A 14,417-nucleotide genomic window follows, 5' to 3' on the forward strand; every position below is an offset into this window, starting at 1 on the left:
GCAAAGGAGGCCTCCCTGCTCTCCTTCCCTTCTCATCCATTTGGGCTAATGAGATTGGAAGAGTTCTTTTAGATCCTATTCAAACAGCACCCCGTCCTTCTGGTCCCTTTGGGAATGCCGGAACAGACAGCATATTCGTCCAGACGGGCTCAACCCGACCTCACATGTCTTGCCGTGTCGCACAAAATCGTGTATCTTCACAGCGCAATATATTTTGCTGATAGGAGATGGCGTGGTTGTGTAGCCCTTTAACTGCTATGGATAGTGTCGTGAGATGGACCAAAGGTAGCTTATAACATGACTCATGCACCCATGTCTGGTACCAAGACGCCTATTATGCTGGGTTATTTTTGAAATAAAGTTTGTTTGGCCTCAGTGCCAGCCAGATACCCAGAATGAGGCAGCTTGACTGATAAAGATACTGAATTTTAAAATGAAAACTGGAGAGGCCGAGCGATCAATATGACCTTGACCACTCATAAGCCAAATAATTTATGGAAATGACGCAAAGACCCTGTGAACTCCTTTGCCTGACAGAAAGGTTTGAAATAATATTTTAAGAAAATTAAAAGCAAACATCCCCTGGACCTTCTTTACAGATTAGATCTGAAATGAAAGACCCTGAGTTACACAATTAACTACTGATTTTGTTTGATCCATCTTTAATTCTCATTGCAATCAAGTTGTGTTTACAGAGTCGTGGTGGGCAGGCATACTTCACTTGGAGCAAGGCTCCTTTCACTTCTACGTGAATTTAAACATTAAATTGTTCTGCACATGTGAGACAAAAATAAAGCTTATGTTTATTGTAGCGGATGGGTGACGTAAACCTTATGAAGTGGCATTAAGCTAGTCTAGGCGGTTCATGAACATAATCCCTTCTATAATGCAAGAGTCAGTTTGTCATTTGAATATATTATGGGTGGCGGGGAGAGAATAAAAAGCACCTGGATGCTGCCTGGTACTAGAATGTTGTCCAAAGGTGGCTGTAATTTAATCTCCTTACAGTTTCATTTCTTGATTTCATACACCCAGTAATATCACTGACCATCACCCAGATAGTCAGTCTTGCTGACGTTTCTACGAACGTCATCATCGTCCTGTTTACACTCTCACTTAAAAGCAGCAAAACACATCGCCAGGTTTCCCCTGTCTTAAGGAGATAGGAATCTGAACTTAAGCAAATTGCTGGGACTGGCTCAGACCGGAAAGACAACACTTGCTGGCTGAAGGACGCACTTAACAAAATGGTAGAGCCAGTGTTGGTACTGTTTATCACGGGCCTGATCCTTCCAATAACATTGCACCCCAAGACAGAAGCTTATTGTTTCTGCTCTGGCTCCTGCATTTCCAGGAAGCGATGGCAGCTTCTGCTTCATCCAACCACAAGCCAAGCCCACCTGGAGGTGCAGAAGAAGGCCCCAGTTGCTCAGCAGAGTTGCCCAACCAGCATATGGCCATGGGATGTGAGTGCACAGGTCTCTGCTCTTGACAGAGAGAGGAAATTGCTTTTGCCAAAGTAAACAGCAGTCAGACATCCATTAATCCAAGGACCGTCCTGGTTCTTGAGGCCGCCCTAGAATCCCGAGACCATGCCTCTGCTAGTGTATCTAGGGACTGGAAAGTAGCTCAGATGAACGTCAGAAATGATCTTATTTAACATGCGTCTTCATCATGGAAAAGCAGACATTATAGAAATCTCAGACAAGTCTCTGAGCTCCGAAGGGGAACGATGTAGTGAAAATAGATCTAATAGTGACTTTGTTCGCTGATATGCGATAAACAGCAACTCCAAGATATGGTGTCAGAATCTGAAGAAGAAAGCAGAACCAAACCTAGTGCATGGCCTCCAGAAGTGTGTCATCTAACTGAGAGGTGAGACATTGATATGAAAAGAGACTACATAATAGAATGTATATAAGTTCAGGGTTGAAATGGATAATGTGGCCATTTAGGCCAGGAATTCATAGAAAGACCCCTGTGGATTAGGTACTGTAGAAACAGAACCAGCAGCTGTTAATAACCAAAAAAAAAAAAGATATAAAATGTGGTTACTATTGACAATGATATGGAATTAGAGAAAAGACAAAAAAATCCAATTTAAGCATGTTAAATTTAGGAGATAACTAGGCCCAAAAAGATTAAGAAAGGTGAATGTGAATAGTCATTAGTTAACCTATGGAAAACATTTGCCTGAAGGATCTTAAAGACTAAAAATGGGAGGAGGTCAAAAGAAACTAAGCAAGTTAAGGAATTATTTAAAAATTAGGATTAGGATAAAGGGGCACATTCAGAACTTTGACAGGATATTTGTGTTCTAAATGCCATTATCAGACCAGATAGTAGGCTGGTAGACTAGCCTAACAGTTCTCAGGGAATCGTCTCCTAATATAGCTGAAGCTTTGTTCTCTATTGACATCCTAATAAAAAATCCTTAGCATGTACGTTCCATGTGAGCAGTAACTTTGTCTCATACACCGCTCTATCTCCGGTGTCTAGAATACTGTCCTGTACGTAAAAGGTGCTCACCAAATATCTCTTGAATAAATAAATGATGTGGCAAGAGCAGTGTAATCCCCATTTAAATATTTATTAAATCCAGGTCCAGAGTTGAAGTAGTGTTTGTCAGTGTCATATTGTGGCAAAGGATGGAATCCAGAACAAACGTGGATTCCCATTGGCATTCTCTCAACTAGCACATCCTTCCATTCTAGAACCCCCCGTGCTTACTGGGTAATGAGGAATAATGGCGTCTTACAGTTGTGTGCAACACACAATATAAAGCTTAATGTTTCTAAATCTTTAGAACAATTTCCACCAAGGAATCTTCTCTTTAGGGTAAGGATCAGGAAATTGGTACTGATTCTGAGTTGCTCTGACTCTCGGGATTCGATATGTCAGATATCCTTGGGAAATAACTTTATCCAAAGCAAAGGCTGACTGTCCCTCGAACTGAAACATAAATGACATTGGGAGATGAATAGCTTAAACCTGAGTAGAGCTAACACTCTTACATCCACAAATATCAATGTGTCTCTGGATGACCCTTAGCACTCAGTCTCATTGAATTCCATGGCTATTGCAAAGCACCTCATAGATTGGATACCACAGTGCACTGTGACTCCCAAAGGGTCTACCAACTTCTGTTAGAATTCCAGGTTGCCTCATTATTTATAGGTGAATAAGTAACACAGAATGTTTTTCCCTGGTTTTGGCCCTCACAGCATACTTCGTAATAAAAGCTTAGCCTTCTCAGGTACATTTTATGATGTCCTTATGGTGATATTGGAGATGTTCCTTTGGAAGGGGAACATCCATGAAAAAAAATAGTGTAACTTTCTTTTAACATTCACCCAATCCCCCCTAAAAAGTGTGTTTTATTTTTTCTTGAAAGAGTAGCCCGAACTCTTATCACTCCAAGGTGAAGACATAGCTCTATGGTACTAGAATACACAAATGGTCCCTTCATGCTGGATTTTCCTCTGACGAGCTTCATGGGCTCTTTATGCTACAAATACACTGACCTCTAAGCCAGGCATGGCCAAGCTCGCTGGACAGATAGGTATCCTGTTTAAGACATGAAATGATGGAAAGGTTAGTCAAAGAAAAAAGTCTAATCAATCTTTTAAGGCAAGTGAGTAGCGTATGAATTTATTTTTATCCGTAATGGTGCCTGTAAATGAAAGGCCAGAAAGGTTTGGTGCCCACACTTCTCATCAGCTGGAATCATTAGCCTGACGCTAAGATGAACAGACCTAGGAGTTCCAGCCCAGAGCCTGCTCAATTCTCATTCCTAAATAAACATTTTGGTTAATATTATTATGTTGGAAGAAGAAAGATCTGACAACACAAATAAGCATGTTACATTTAGTTAAGCTAATCATACAGTCAATGAGCTGGCTTGTTTCCCCAAGTCTAAGTCACTGTGAAACAGTGCAGATTTTGCTTTTGGAGAAATTGACCAATAGTGATCAAATCTGATGTATTAAGGTGATTAACCTATATTTTAAATTAAATTTGTGGGTCCATCCACCTCCTAGGAAACAAAAATTTAAAAATACAAGTTTTCGGGCTTCCCTGGTGGCGCAGTGGTTGGGAGTCCGCCTGCCGATGCAGGGGGCGTGGGTTCGTGCCCCGGTCCGGGAAGATCCCATATGCCGTGGAGCGGCTGGGCCCGTGAGCCATGGCCGCTGGGCCTGCGCGTCCGGAGCCTGTGCTCCGCAGCGGGAGAGGCCGCGGCGGTGAGAGGCCCGCGTACCGCAAAAAAAAAAATACAAGTTTTCAAATGGGCATTTCACGTGATGGCACTAACGTTAGAGAAATCATGAATGTGTCTTTTGCACGTTCATATAATCATTTTGCCTAATCGTGATTACATGCCTTTCCTTTTCACAAATGCCTTTCTCTGTCATAAACAAAGTTTAGGGTTTTCTTTACGTTCCTTTTTTCTCTTCCCGCTGAGGGACCCGGTCCCACATCTCCCCCATTTTCCATATCCTTAAAGTGACTTCCTTCTCCTTCCGTCCTTTTGATCTGGTCTTTAAATGTCCTTCGCAGCCACTGTTTATCTCCAAGCTAAGTTTTTTTCCTTTCCGCAAGATATATTATTTTCTAACGACCCTAAGCTTCCTACTGCACTTCTCTCTGCTTGCTTTTTTTTTTTTTTTTTTTTCTTTTTTTTCAAAAAGTAAGCTCATTTTTCCCCTCTGGTTCAGGGCTTCTAACAGAGGTCATTGAAAGTCATTGATCCTGGTAAGGGACAGCAATACATGTAATAATATAGTCATAAAAGCACATCTCAGCTGAAAATTACTCTTTCACCTAATGAAACCAGTTTGCCCTGGAGATACTGAGGATCTTCAGGAACCCAGTAAGGAAACAGAGTGCCCCAAGTGCAGCATCGTATCTCCCAGTGTGTGGTTGGGTGGAGAGAACAGTTCTCTATTACCTATCTGTCACATTAATTTTTCAGAAGGGCAAGTGAAGAGTAATGTGTCCAGTTGAGGTAATAGAGGGAACTGAACACCGAGAGAAAGTAATTATCCAAGTTGGAATTTGACCAGGTTAGCAGGGTCAACACCACAACTGTCAAGAAAAGTCTGGAGGGTCTTCCCTGTTCACCAAAGGTCACTTTATCTATTTTTGTGTCTCATTCAGAAAGTAGCTCCACCAGGAATACGGTAAGAGGTGGCATTAAAGAAGAGATTAACCTGTGCTTCTGAGAAAAGAGAAATGACTTGAGCTGCATCGTTTTCCTTGGGGTTGGCCTGCCCCCAGCAAACGTCGCTTAACATAGACTTTGTATGTGCACAGATCTTCAACCAAGAGACCCAGGATTAAAATACTTCCTCCCCATTCCCACAAGAGCATAACACATAATCATCTTTCCAGTGCCCAAGATTTGCTCATCAGGAAAGGGATGGGGGAAATCACACCTTCTGCTCCAACTCAAAGCTCAGGATTAGCCAGCCCGTCTCCTCTATTTGATCCATCTGCTTCCAAATGGAAGCTTCGCTATATTTCTCATCTGCTAAATCATCTTACTCCCATTGCTTCACCCAGGGAGACGTTTCTCTGCCCAAACCAACTCACTGCGGTCTCCAAATTTTCCCGCTTCTTCCTGGCCCCGCTGCATATATGACTGTTTGGTTAAAATCTGCATCATCACACATAATGAGAAATGTGGGGTTGTGGTAGGGGCATGATGCTGACACTTCTCCCCAATTTCGGGGGTGTTTCTTTCCATGTGGAAGGAGTTCCCTAGGATAACACTCCTGGTGTCTCTAAGCTCCGCTCATTCACTTCTCAGGAGACGGAGGAGTGGCTTGTTTAGCAAGTTAACAGATACACAGTATATATAAAATAGATAAACAAGAAGAACCTACTGTATAGCGGAGGGAACTGTGCTCAATACTTTGTAATAACCTATAAAGGGAAAAGAATCTGAAAAATAACAGGTATTATACATTTATAACTGAATCACTTTGCTGTACACCTGAAACTAAGACAACATTGTAAATTGACTATACTCCAATAAAAAAAATAAAAAATAGCAAGTTTAGGAAGGGAACAGGGAAAGCTTAAGCCCATCTCCTGCTCTCCCCGCCCTCTCTCAGGAGTCAGGCTGGCTGGAGAAGCAACACTCACGTTGTAGGTTTAAGAAGACCTGCTCCCAGCCCAGGGCTGCCAGCCCAGTCTAAGCCTGTCTGCTTCTAGACCACTGCTAAGAAACTCACTTCTTTGAAGATAGAAACCTCATTCTCCCTATAAGCTTTCTCAGTAATAAAGCTGATATTTTAGCCTCCCATCAGCCTTTTTCTTTTATCTCTTTCTCCAGTTCATTCAGAACTAAGGTGGGGAAGAGAAGTATTTATTGTGTTACCTGAAATTCCAATAATGGATGCATAGAAGACACACAATTCAGAATATTTTGGAGTCACGGAGCTTATAGAGCGGGAAGATTCTTTAAAAAAAAAAATCTTTAGTGTAAATAAACTAAGGTTCAGGGCTTCCCTGGTGGCGCAGTGGTTGAGAGTCCGCCCGCCGATGCAGGGGACGCGGGTTCGTGCCCCTGTCCGGGAAGATCCCACATGCCGCGGAGCGACTGGGCCCGTGAGCCATGGCCGCTGAGCCTGAGCGTCCGGAGCCTGTGCTCCGCAACGGGAGAGGCCACAACAGTGAGAGGCCCGCGTACCGCAAAAAAGATCAAAAAACAAAAAACAACAAACTAAGGCTCAGAGAGGTCACACAGCTAATTAGCACAGTGCCAGGAACGGAACACTGGCTTTCAAATACCTGGTCTTGTACTTAGTGATTAAAATCCCAAGTTCTGTGGTCAGGCTTCTCCTGCTTGAGTCCTGATTCCCTAATTTATTAGCCATGCGTATGTGGCCTAAATATTTCAACCTCTCTACTCTCTATTTCCCTATGAGTATCATGGGGATGAAAATAGTACTGTCTCAGAGGGTCGGTGTAAGGATTAAATGAGATAATTCATGCACCGCATTCAACCCAGTACCTGACACATAGTAAAAACGCTTTATAAATGTAGCTGTTGTTTTCCTACCACACGTCTTGTTGAACTGATTGGCAGTGAGTCATTATAGCAATAGAGAAATAAGAAATCATGTGGATGAAGATACTGTTTACATTAATTTATGCTAAGAGGTCTAGTCCTCTTTGCAAATATTAGTGCCCAGCTGAGGAATGATGCTGCATTTCAATTCCACAGGTAGATCTGAATCTCCTCCTGGCATTTTACAGTAGACAGACTAACCAGTATTTTCAAGATATCATCAACAGATGGAAACTTACATGAAACAATAAGAGTAGCTTCCATCATAGAACGCTAATCCATTGTGCAAGTTCATGAATTTGCTACTTGTTTCTCCCCTGCTGTGGGCAGGAGTTTCTGGCTATACATGTGTAACATGTGCCTCTCTGGAGCTGGTCTCACCATGAGTTTTTTTTTCTGGTTTATCACTTGAGTTTTTCTGTATCACCTTATACATTTTCCCCATCTTTTTCTTATGACAGGGGCACGTATCACCTTCTGCTTTATCCTTGCTTGTGTTCAGGTTATTGGTGTAGGCAGAATCTCTATTGTTGACTATGGAGGAAAAATGGTATGTGTTTGTGTTGAAAATCAGGAAACCAAGTTTCCAGGTCTGATTTCACCTGAATTTGAATTTGTGTGAACCACAAATTCCATAAATACCCCATGTAACGTATAGCTGACACCAGCCTCCCTCACCTTCCAGCCTGATGTAAGAGCAAAGTGAGATCATAGATGGGAAAGCTCTTTGGAAATAAAAACTATTTGTTATTTATAACCCAGGTTTCTGGGCTGATACTTTCCTGAGTCTGGGCTGGAATTCTTGGAACCCCTTGGGGTAGGCATAGCTCTGTGTTTCTGTCTTTACGGTGATTCTGTCCATTATAGAATCTTAAAGGGCAAGAGATAGACTATCTGGGCAACTACAAGACCTGAGATAGACTATAGAATGGTCTACAGATGCAGTAGGGGCACATGAAATGGAAATTTCTTGGAATGTACTCCTTCTTACCTACTATATATCTTAATACTATTCACCCTTCAAAAGCGTTCCAAGAGCCCCGTCTCCTTTTCTATGAAACTCTCTCTGAGAATCAAGACCACATCATTATTCGCACAGATTATTCATATAGTAGATTGGTTTGATTGATTGATTATTTGACTACAAGGAATTAAATTAGCTAAGGTATAATTACTAAGGGATTTCTGGAGAATATGTCACTACTTCTTGCTTGAATTATTGTTAATAATGTCATCGTTACACGAAAGATAGGAAAATATTTAAGAATGAGCAAAGCTATTTATTTTAAACTTGAAAATACATTCTCACCCTTTTGAGCCCTACTTTTGTTCCCAAGTGCAGTGAAAAGCCCCACCAAAAAGTGAACTGTACAACTGTTGCCACCTATAGGTGGCAAGTGTAGTATATTAATTTTATCATAATTTCGGTGAAGCACGTTATACAAAGGAAATGACAATGTTTTATGGCACCCACACAATCTTCAGGAATCTTTACTGGGTTTGTTACCATTAATATTATTGTTGCTGTTCTGGGATTCTTATTTCAGAGGCTCCCCTTAAAGGTAATATGGGCCGATATTTGTGAAGTTCTTTTCCACGATAGAGGTTAAGAACTTGGGCTCTGCAGGCAGACTGCCTGGGTCCAAATCCAGACCCCACCACGTACTGCTCCATGACCTTAAGTTACCTAACTTCCTCCAGGCTTGATTGCTTGTAAATGAAGATAACAGTGACACCTCCCCCATAGAATTGACGTGAGGATGAAAACAGATAATCCATGCAACGTGCTTAGCCAAGTGTCTGTGCAGAGCAGGCACTCAATTAAATGCTGTTATTACCATGATTAGTTTTCAAAGCACCTTCACATACATTTGCTGCAAACTGATGTGCACTATTGTTACCGAGAGTGGGAGTCCGGCTGCTGGCCGCTCTAAAGCCAATAAAGACGCAAGGCTGGTGGAAAGGATCCCACGTGCCCGGAGCGGCTGGGCCCGTGAGCCACAGTTACTGAGCCTGCGCGTCTGGAGCCTGTGCTCCGCAGCAAGAGAGGCCCGCGTACTGCAATGAAGAGTGGCCCCCGCTCGCCACAGCTGGAGAAAGCCCTCACACACAAACGAAGACCCAACACAGCCATAAATAAATAAATAAAATTAAAAATATATATATATAATTCTAATTCGAGGCAGGGAAGTAAGCTACTTCAGTGCTTTTGTTCTTAGCTGGCAGGACCACTGGAGAAATCCCAGCCAACAGTTGAGACTCTACTGATGGTAGAGAAAGCCGAGTCCATCATCCAGTCTCCATCGAGAGTCTACTGACGATGAGCGCTGGGCTCGGTTTTTAGGGGGAAAGCTGATGGGAGAAGGGGGATGAGGGGGGTCATCTAGGACATACAAAAGAAGTATAAAACATGATGGCTAGCTCAGAAGTTCACACACTGCAAAGATTGCTGTTCGACATACATAGTGGCGGTTATTTTTGTTATTATTGATTTGTTTTTCTTCTTAGTATAAGCAAATACTTAAAATTAGAGGATTTTAAGTATAAGCAAATATTGTTCTAGATCCATGGCCTTACCTTTAAAAGCAAAGACCTGGGCCCATGTTTCTGCACAGCTGCAATGAGCTAGGTCTAAAGAGCTGCCTTTAGAGGAGGCACGTACTCCTGAGCTGACCACACTCCTCACCACTCCCTGTAGCTCCCCAGCACTGAGCTTGAATGTCAGTGTGTCCTCATTGTCGCTCTTACACTGATGTTGTTCTTATAGTCCAGAAATATTTCGGTACCCACCCCTCATCAAAACTGAAAATAAAAGGAAGACCGAGAAGGCGTGTGATTTTTCTTACAATGGGCCATTCCTTCATTTCCATCGCCTCCCCAGCCGATGTAGGCCTTTGTCATAATTAACTGAAGAGCCAAACCTACAAGCAGGAAACATTTAGAAAACAAGATGCACTATTTGTGTCCCATAGACAGTGGGTGTTTTCATGGTAAATAATCCTTTCCTTATCACTACCTGAATACACTGAATTATGCTTTTCACCTGTCTCCCCTCCAAGACTACAAGTTCTTCTAGACTAGCGATTCTCAAATGTTAGCATGTGTCAGGATCACCCGGTGACCTTGTTAAAAACTTTTTCTGGGACGCTGCATTACGGATGTAGTTAAGTCGGGGCGGGACTCGAGAATTTGCATTTCTAACAAGCTCCCAGGTGATGCTGATGCTGCAAGCTGCCTGGAGAGCACAGTTTAAGACCCACTGATCTAGAATAAGAATGCTAGCTTACTATTATTGTTCCGTCTATTGAGCACCTACTCCTGTGTGTCAGGGTCTTCAGGTGTTCTTCTTCTAATACTTACAGCAATCCTAAAATAAAGGTATGTCTTATTAACTTTACCTGAGGAAGGGTGCTCTTGGGCACTTACACAGCCAATGAAAGGGCAAAGCTGAGACCCCAGCTCAAGTCGGCCTGCCTCCAGGGCCTCACTCCCCTCCTACAGGACGTAATTTTATTCAGCTGTGTATCCTCAGCACCAAAACCTTCCACCTGCCTCATGATAGCTTCTCTAGTGAGTGTTTATTGAATGAACTTGAGATCCACATTGACCAGAAATAGGCAAGGAAAAGGTTCTTGAATAAAGAAAAAGGGAGAAGATATTCAGGTGAGGAGGAAATTGCATTGAATGGCCTCTATTTACCTACATTTGGTACAATCAAAGCTTTCCTACTCCCTCCATGTATTTTTCATGTTGTACTTTATAATTCTTTTTAAAGAACGCTCAAAATTGGCATGCCATGAGAAGGGCCTCCTGCATGGATTCATTCCTAATTATGGAGCCACTTTTTTGTAATCACCTAGGAATCTGTTCCTCAGCCCAGCTCTTTTTCGAGGTAGCCATTTCAGATTGAAAATTTGCTCTGTGAATAATGCTCCTGTACGTTAATAGTATAATGAAATAAGCATCACTTCAAGGTTGATTTTCAAGTATTCCCATAGAATTACACCGTTTCCCCATAGCAGAGAGAGAAGTGCTGTCTGAGCCTGCTCTTGGGACACCGGAACCATCCACTTCTGTATCTTTTTCTTTTCTCTTTCTATTAAATATTTAGCATGTGAGAATTCACAGGCTTTAGCTATGTCTGTTTTTGCCCAGATCCAAACACAATTTCCTCATTGTACCTTTGACATCCATCGTAGCAATGTTGCAGGGAGGGATGGAACTGCCTATGTTAGGGCCTTGGACAGTAGCAAATTGAGATGGTTTGGCATATGTGGATGGCAAAATGAAAAAAAACATACAGGACATCTTGTCCTTTATTACAAGAGTGTGGAAGGCCACCAGACAGGAATTCAAATCCTGTTCTCCAGCACTTGCTGAGCCACCTTGGGCAAGTGACCCTGTCACTCTGAGCCTTGTTTTCCTTCTCTCTAAAGTGGGGATGTGTAACTTACAGGTCTGTGAAAAAGGGCTTATAAATAAAATACTTTGTGTCTTTTACATGGTGGATGCTTAATAAATGGTAGCTATTGTTATCATCTCTAAGGCCCTGTTCCTACTTCCTGGATGGAATTTTTGCCTGAAAGAGGAAAAGGAAATGAGAAATGTGGTTAGTGGCTTTAACACCTCCACCCTTTTAGTTTTTGCATCTATGCCTTCCTATTCCGTCTCACCTCAGACCTCAGGAGTCACTTGAGCAACTAAATATATTCACGTTTACAGAGTTTACCTGCAGTAATTATCGAATATGACTGCAGTGTTTTATGAAGTCCCAGAGACTACCAGTAACAGCCTATAAATATTCCTGTTTACGTTGGTTTTACTAGAACCTCCTGGAGGGAGGGGTTACTCGGGTGCAGACCTGTTACTATGATGTTTAAGCCCTTGGGCCTTGAAGAATCTATACCCTCACACCTGGGATCTCTTTCAAATAGCATAAGACTTGTAAAGGGACAAAATACACACGTGACAGTGCATCTGACAAGTTTAATGTGTACTTAAATTTTATGTCAGTTTAAGGGATTGCATGCTTTTTTTTTTTTTTTTCCATAGAACTGTCATTTCTGGCTGAAATTCAGTCCCTATCCATATTTAGAAACAGGACAACTAATAATATTTAGTAAGAAAAGAAAGGAGTTCGAAACTTTGATTAAGAAAAATAAGGCACTTTACGTGAACAAATTTTAGATGGATCCATTTAAAATTAAGTGGCACTTAACTGATTTGCAAATTGGGACCTATTTATCTCAGTAAAATGATTAAAGCCTTGATTTATCCCTAAAATTGGCTTTATTACATTAAATTATACTGGAAGATTGTTAAAGACTTGTAGGTTCCCTCTATCCCTTTAAATTGTACTTTATACTGACAATAATTGAATATTGGATAGAATAACTTGATTTTGCAAAGAAATATGTTTCTAATATTTTCCTCTTTTTATTGCAGAAATTGAAACAAGTTGAAGAAACAAGAGAAGATCCTGAGAATAGATTACGTAAAATTTCCCTGGAGTCATTCAATAAATACAATGGCAATACTGTGATCTTATTAGAAAAAGAGACGAACTCTCTGAACAAGGTTGAAGGACAAAAGGAAGAAAAAGAAAAAAATGAAGAGGCCTCTTTGAGTAACTCTGATAGGCCTGGGGTAGACAATTTGGAATCTTTGAGTGATTCTTTATATGATAGCTTCTCTTCCTGTGCAAGTCAGGGTTCAAATGATGTGTAAAGGACTTTTTTTCCCCTTAGTGAGCTGGAAATGGAGCACTTAAGAAACAGGGCTGGGAAGCGGGGCAGGTAGAGATGGCAACGAATAAACTATTGCAGTATCAGGGCCGACACTGTCAGATTCACAGCCAGCAGCCCACTGGAGCTTACTTCCCTGACAAGGCAATAAAGATAGACTCTACTTGCTGTGTTCCATGAGGATTAAAAGTAAACACACCCAGGATACAGAAGTCTTAATTTTGCACTTTTCTTTTGAAAAAGAAGTTGTACAGAAGTTGTAAATTTTTTTTTGGAAAAGAAATTATATTTGTAGCAAAAAAAACCTTAAAAAGACAGCAATAAATTGAATCAGTGCCATGCTCTTGAAATGATGCCCTAAGTCTTAGAAGTTGATAATATATTTTTGAAAAATTCCAACTCCAGTTTTTGTTCAGGTCACTGTCCTAGCCCTCAAATTGTTTGATGGTACACTCTGTAAACAGAAAACAGGGCCTGCTGAAAAACCAGAGGGCTGTCTCTCATCTCCATCTCATAATCTCAATTCGATAGAAACTTTAATCCCAGTGCAATTTCCAAATTGTTGCCGGAGAGATTCAGGTTCTAGTAATAAGTATAATTCTGCTTCTACTGAAAACTGTAGAGGAAGGTACTCAAGTGTGACACTGATCAGAAGCTATTTGTATCAGAGACGATGTAATTCTACTTTCCCTCCAATCATTTCCTTACATCCTCTTCTACTTAGTGGTTCTCTGCAATTCTCAACATTATCTGTTGATTTTTATCTTCTGGCTCTTTTGATTAAAACCTGGTCAATCTATAAATCAAAGTAAATTCCTGTTTGCAGTGTTCACTTTGTAAAAAATAAAATGGTTGGTGCTATGAAAAATTCTTACTTTTTAATATCCTTTTTTCCTACAAAGTCTGTTTATATGTAAGGATAAATTCTATTTTAAAAGTTACCGTGTATTTTTTCTAGATGCGAACTATTTATAATTGCTTTTGTACAGGAGCTTGTAAACTAGGCATAACAGATATTTTTAGGATCTATATGGATACTTTAGTACACACTTGTTTCTTTAAAGAGTATTGTATGGTCAGTGTTATTTGGTTAATTTGTGCAATTTGTTATATTTGAATTTTGTTGTCTTAAATGAAAATTTTGTCATTGTCTTTCAGACTTTTTAAGATTCTTTTGTTTCATTTCTGAATAAACGTCATATCACAATCGCACCCTCTGAAAGCTTAGAAGAGCTTCTTCAAGGACCCTTCGGCGCAATTAGTTATTTGAATCTCATACGCGCTCCAACGACGCATTCCCCCGAAGGAATAAACAGACTAATAAGGAAACTGGCCCTATTCCTCCAGAAACAGCAGTTCAGCCAATTGTAAGATTCGAGTCTGCAGACTAGCGAGTAATGGTCAAAGCATTTTCGTCTCCCTGAGGGGTTAACCAACTAGAAATGAGAGGAAGAGGGGTGCAAAGGGAGAGAAGGAGCCGGAGGCAGATAGGAAACGATCTCTGCAGAGGAATGACAAGAAAGTCATTGAAGCCCCTTTCCGGACCCGCTCTGCTGGCAGGGTAGGGAAATAAATGATCAGCATCCCGGCCTAAGAGA

At 41.2% G+C, this 14,417-nt stretch overlaps 1 protein-coding gene across 11 annotated transcripts in view; it reads left to right on the forward strand.

Annotated features, from left to right (window-relative positions):
* NCKAP5 (NCK associated protein 5) overlaps positions 1-13,913 on the forward strand; it is a 1,052,051-nt gene extending 1,038,138 nt beyond the window's left edge. For 10 of the 11 annotated variants that reach the window (XM_029224397.1, XM_029224398.1, XM_029224400.1 and 7 more), the window contains one exon: positions 12,521-13,913. In XM_029224397.1, coding sequence (XP_029080230.1) covers positions 12,521-12,802 — 282 coding nt within the window. In that variant the 3' untranslated portion in view covers positions 12,803-13,913. The remainder of the gene's footprint in view (positions 1-12,520) is intronic. The other variant, XM_029224401.1, reaches the window with a different exon arrangement.
* The last annotated feature ends 504 nt before the right edge of the window (positions 13,914-14,417 follow it).

Source organism: Monodon monoceros, unplaced genomic scaffold (assembly GCF_005190385.1).
Source record: "Monodon monoceros isolate NGI ecotype Baffin Bay Population unplaced genomic scaffold, NGI_Narwhal_1 Super_Scaffold_16, whole genome shotgun sequence".
In the NCBI taxonomy this organism is placed as follows: Eukaryota; Metazoa; Chordata; class Mammalia; order Artiodactyla; family Monodontidae; genus Monodon; species Monodon monoceros.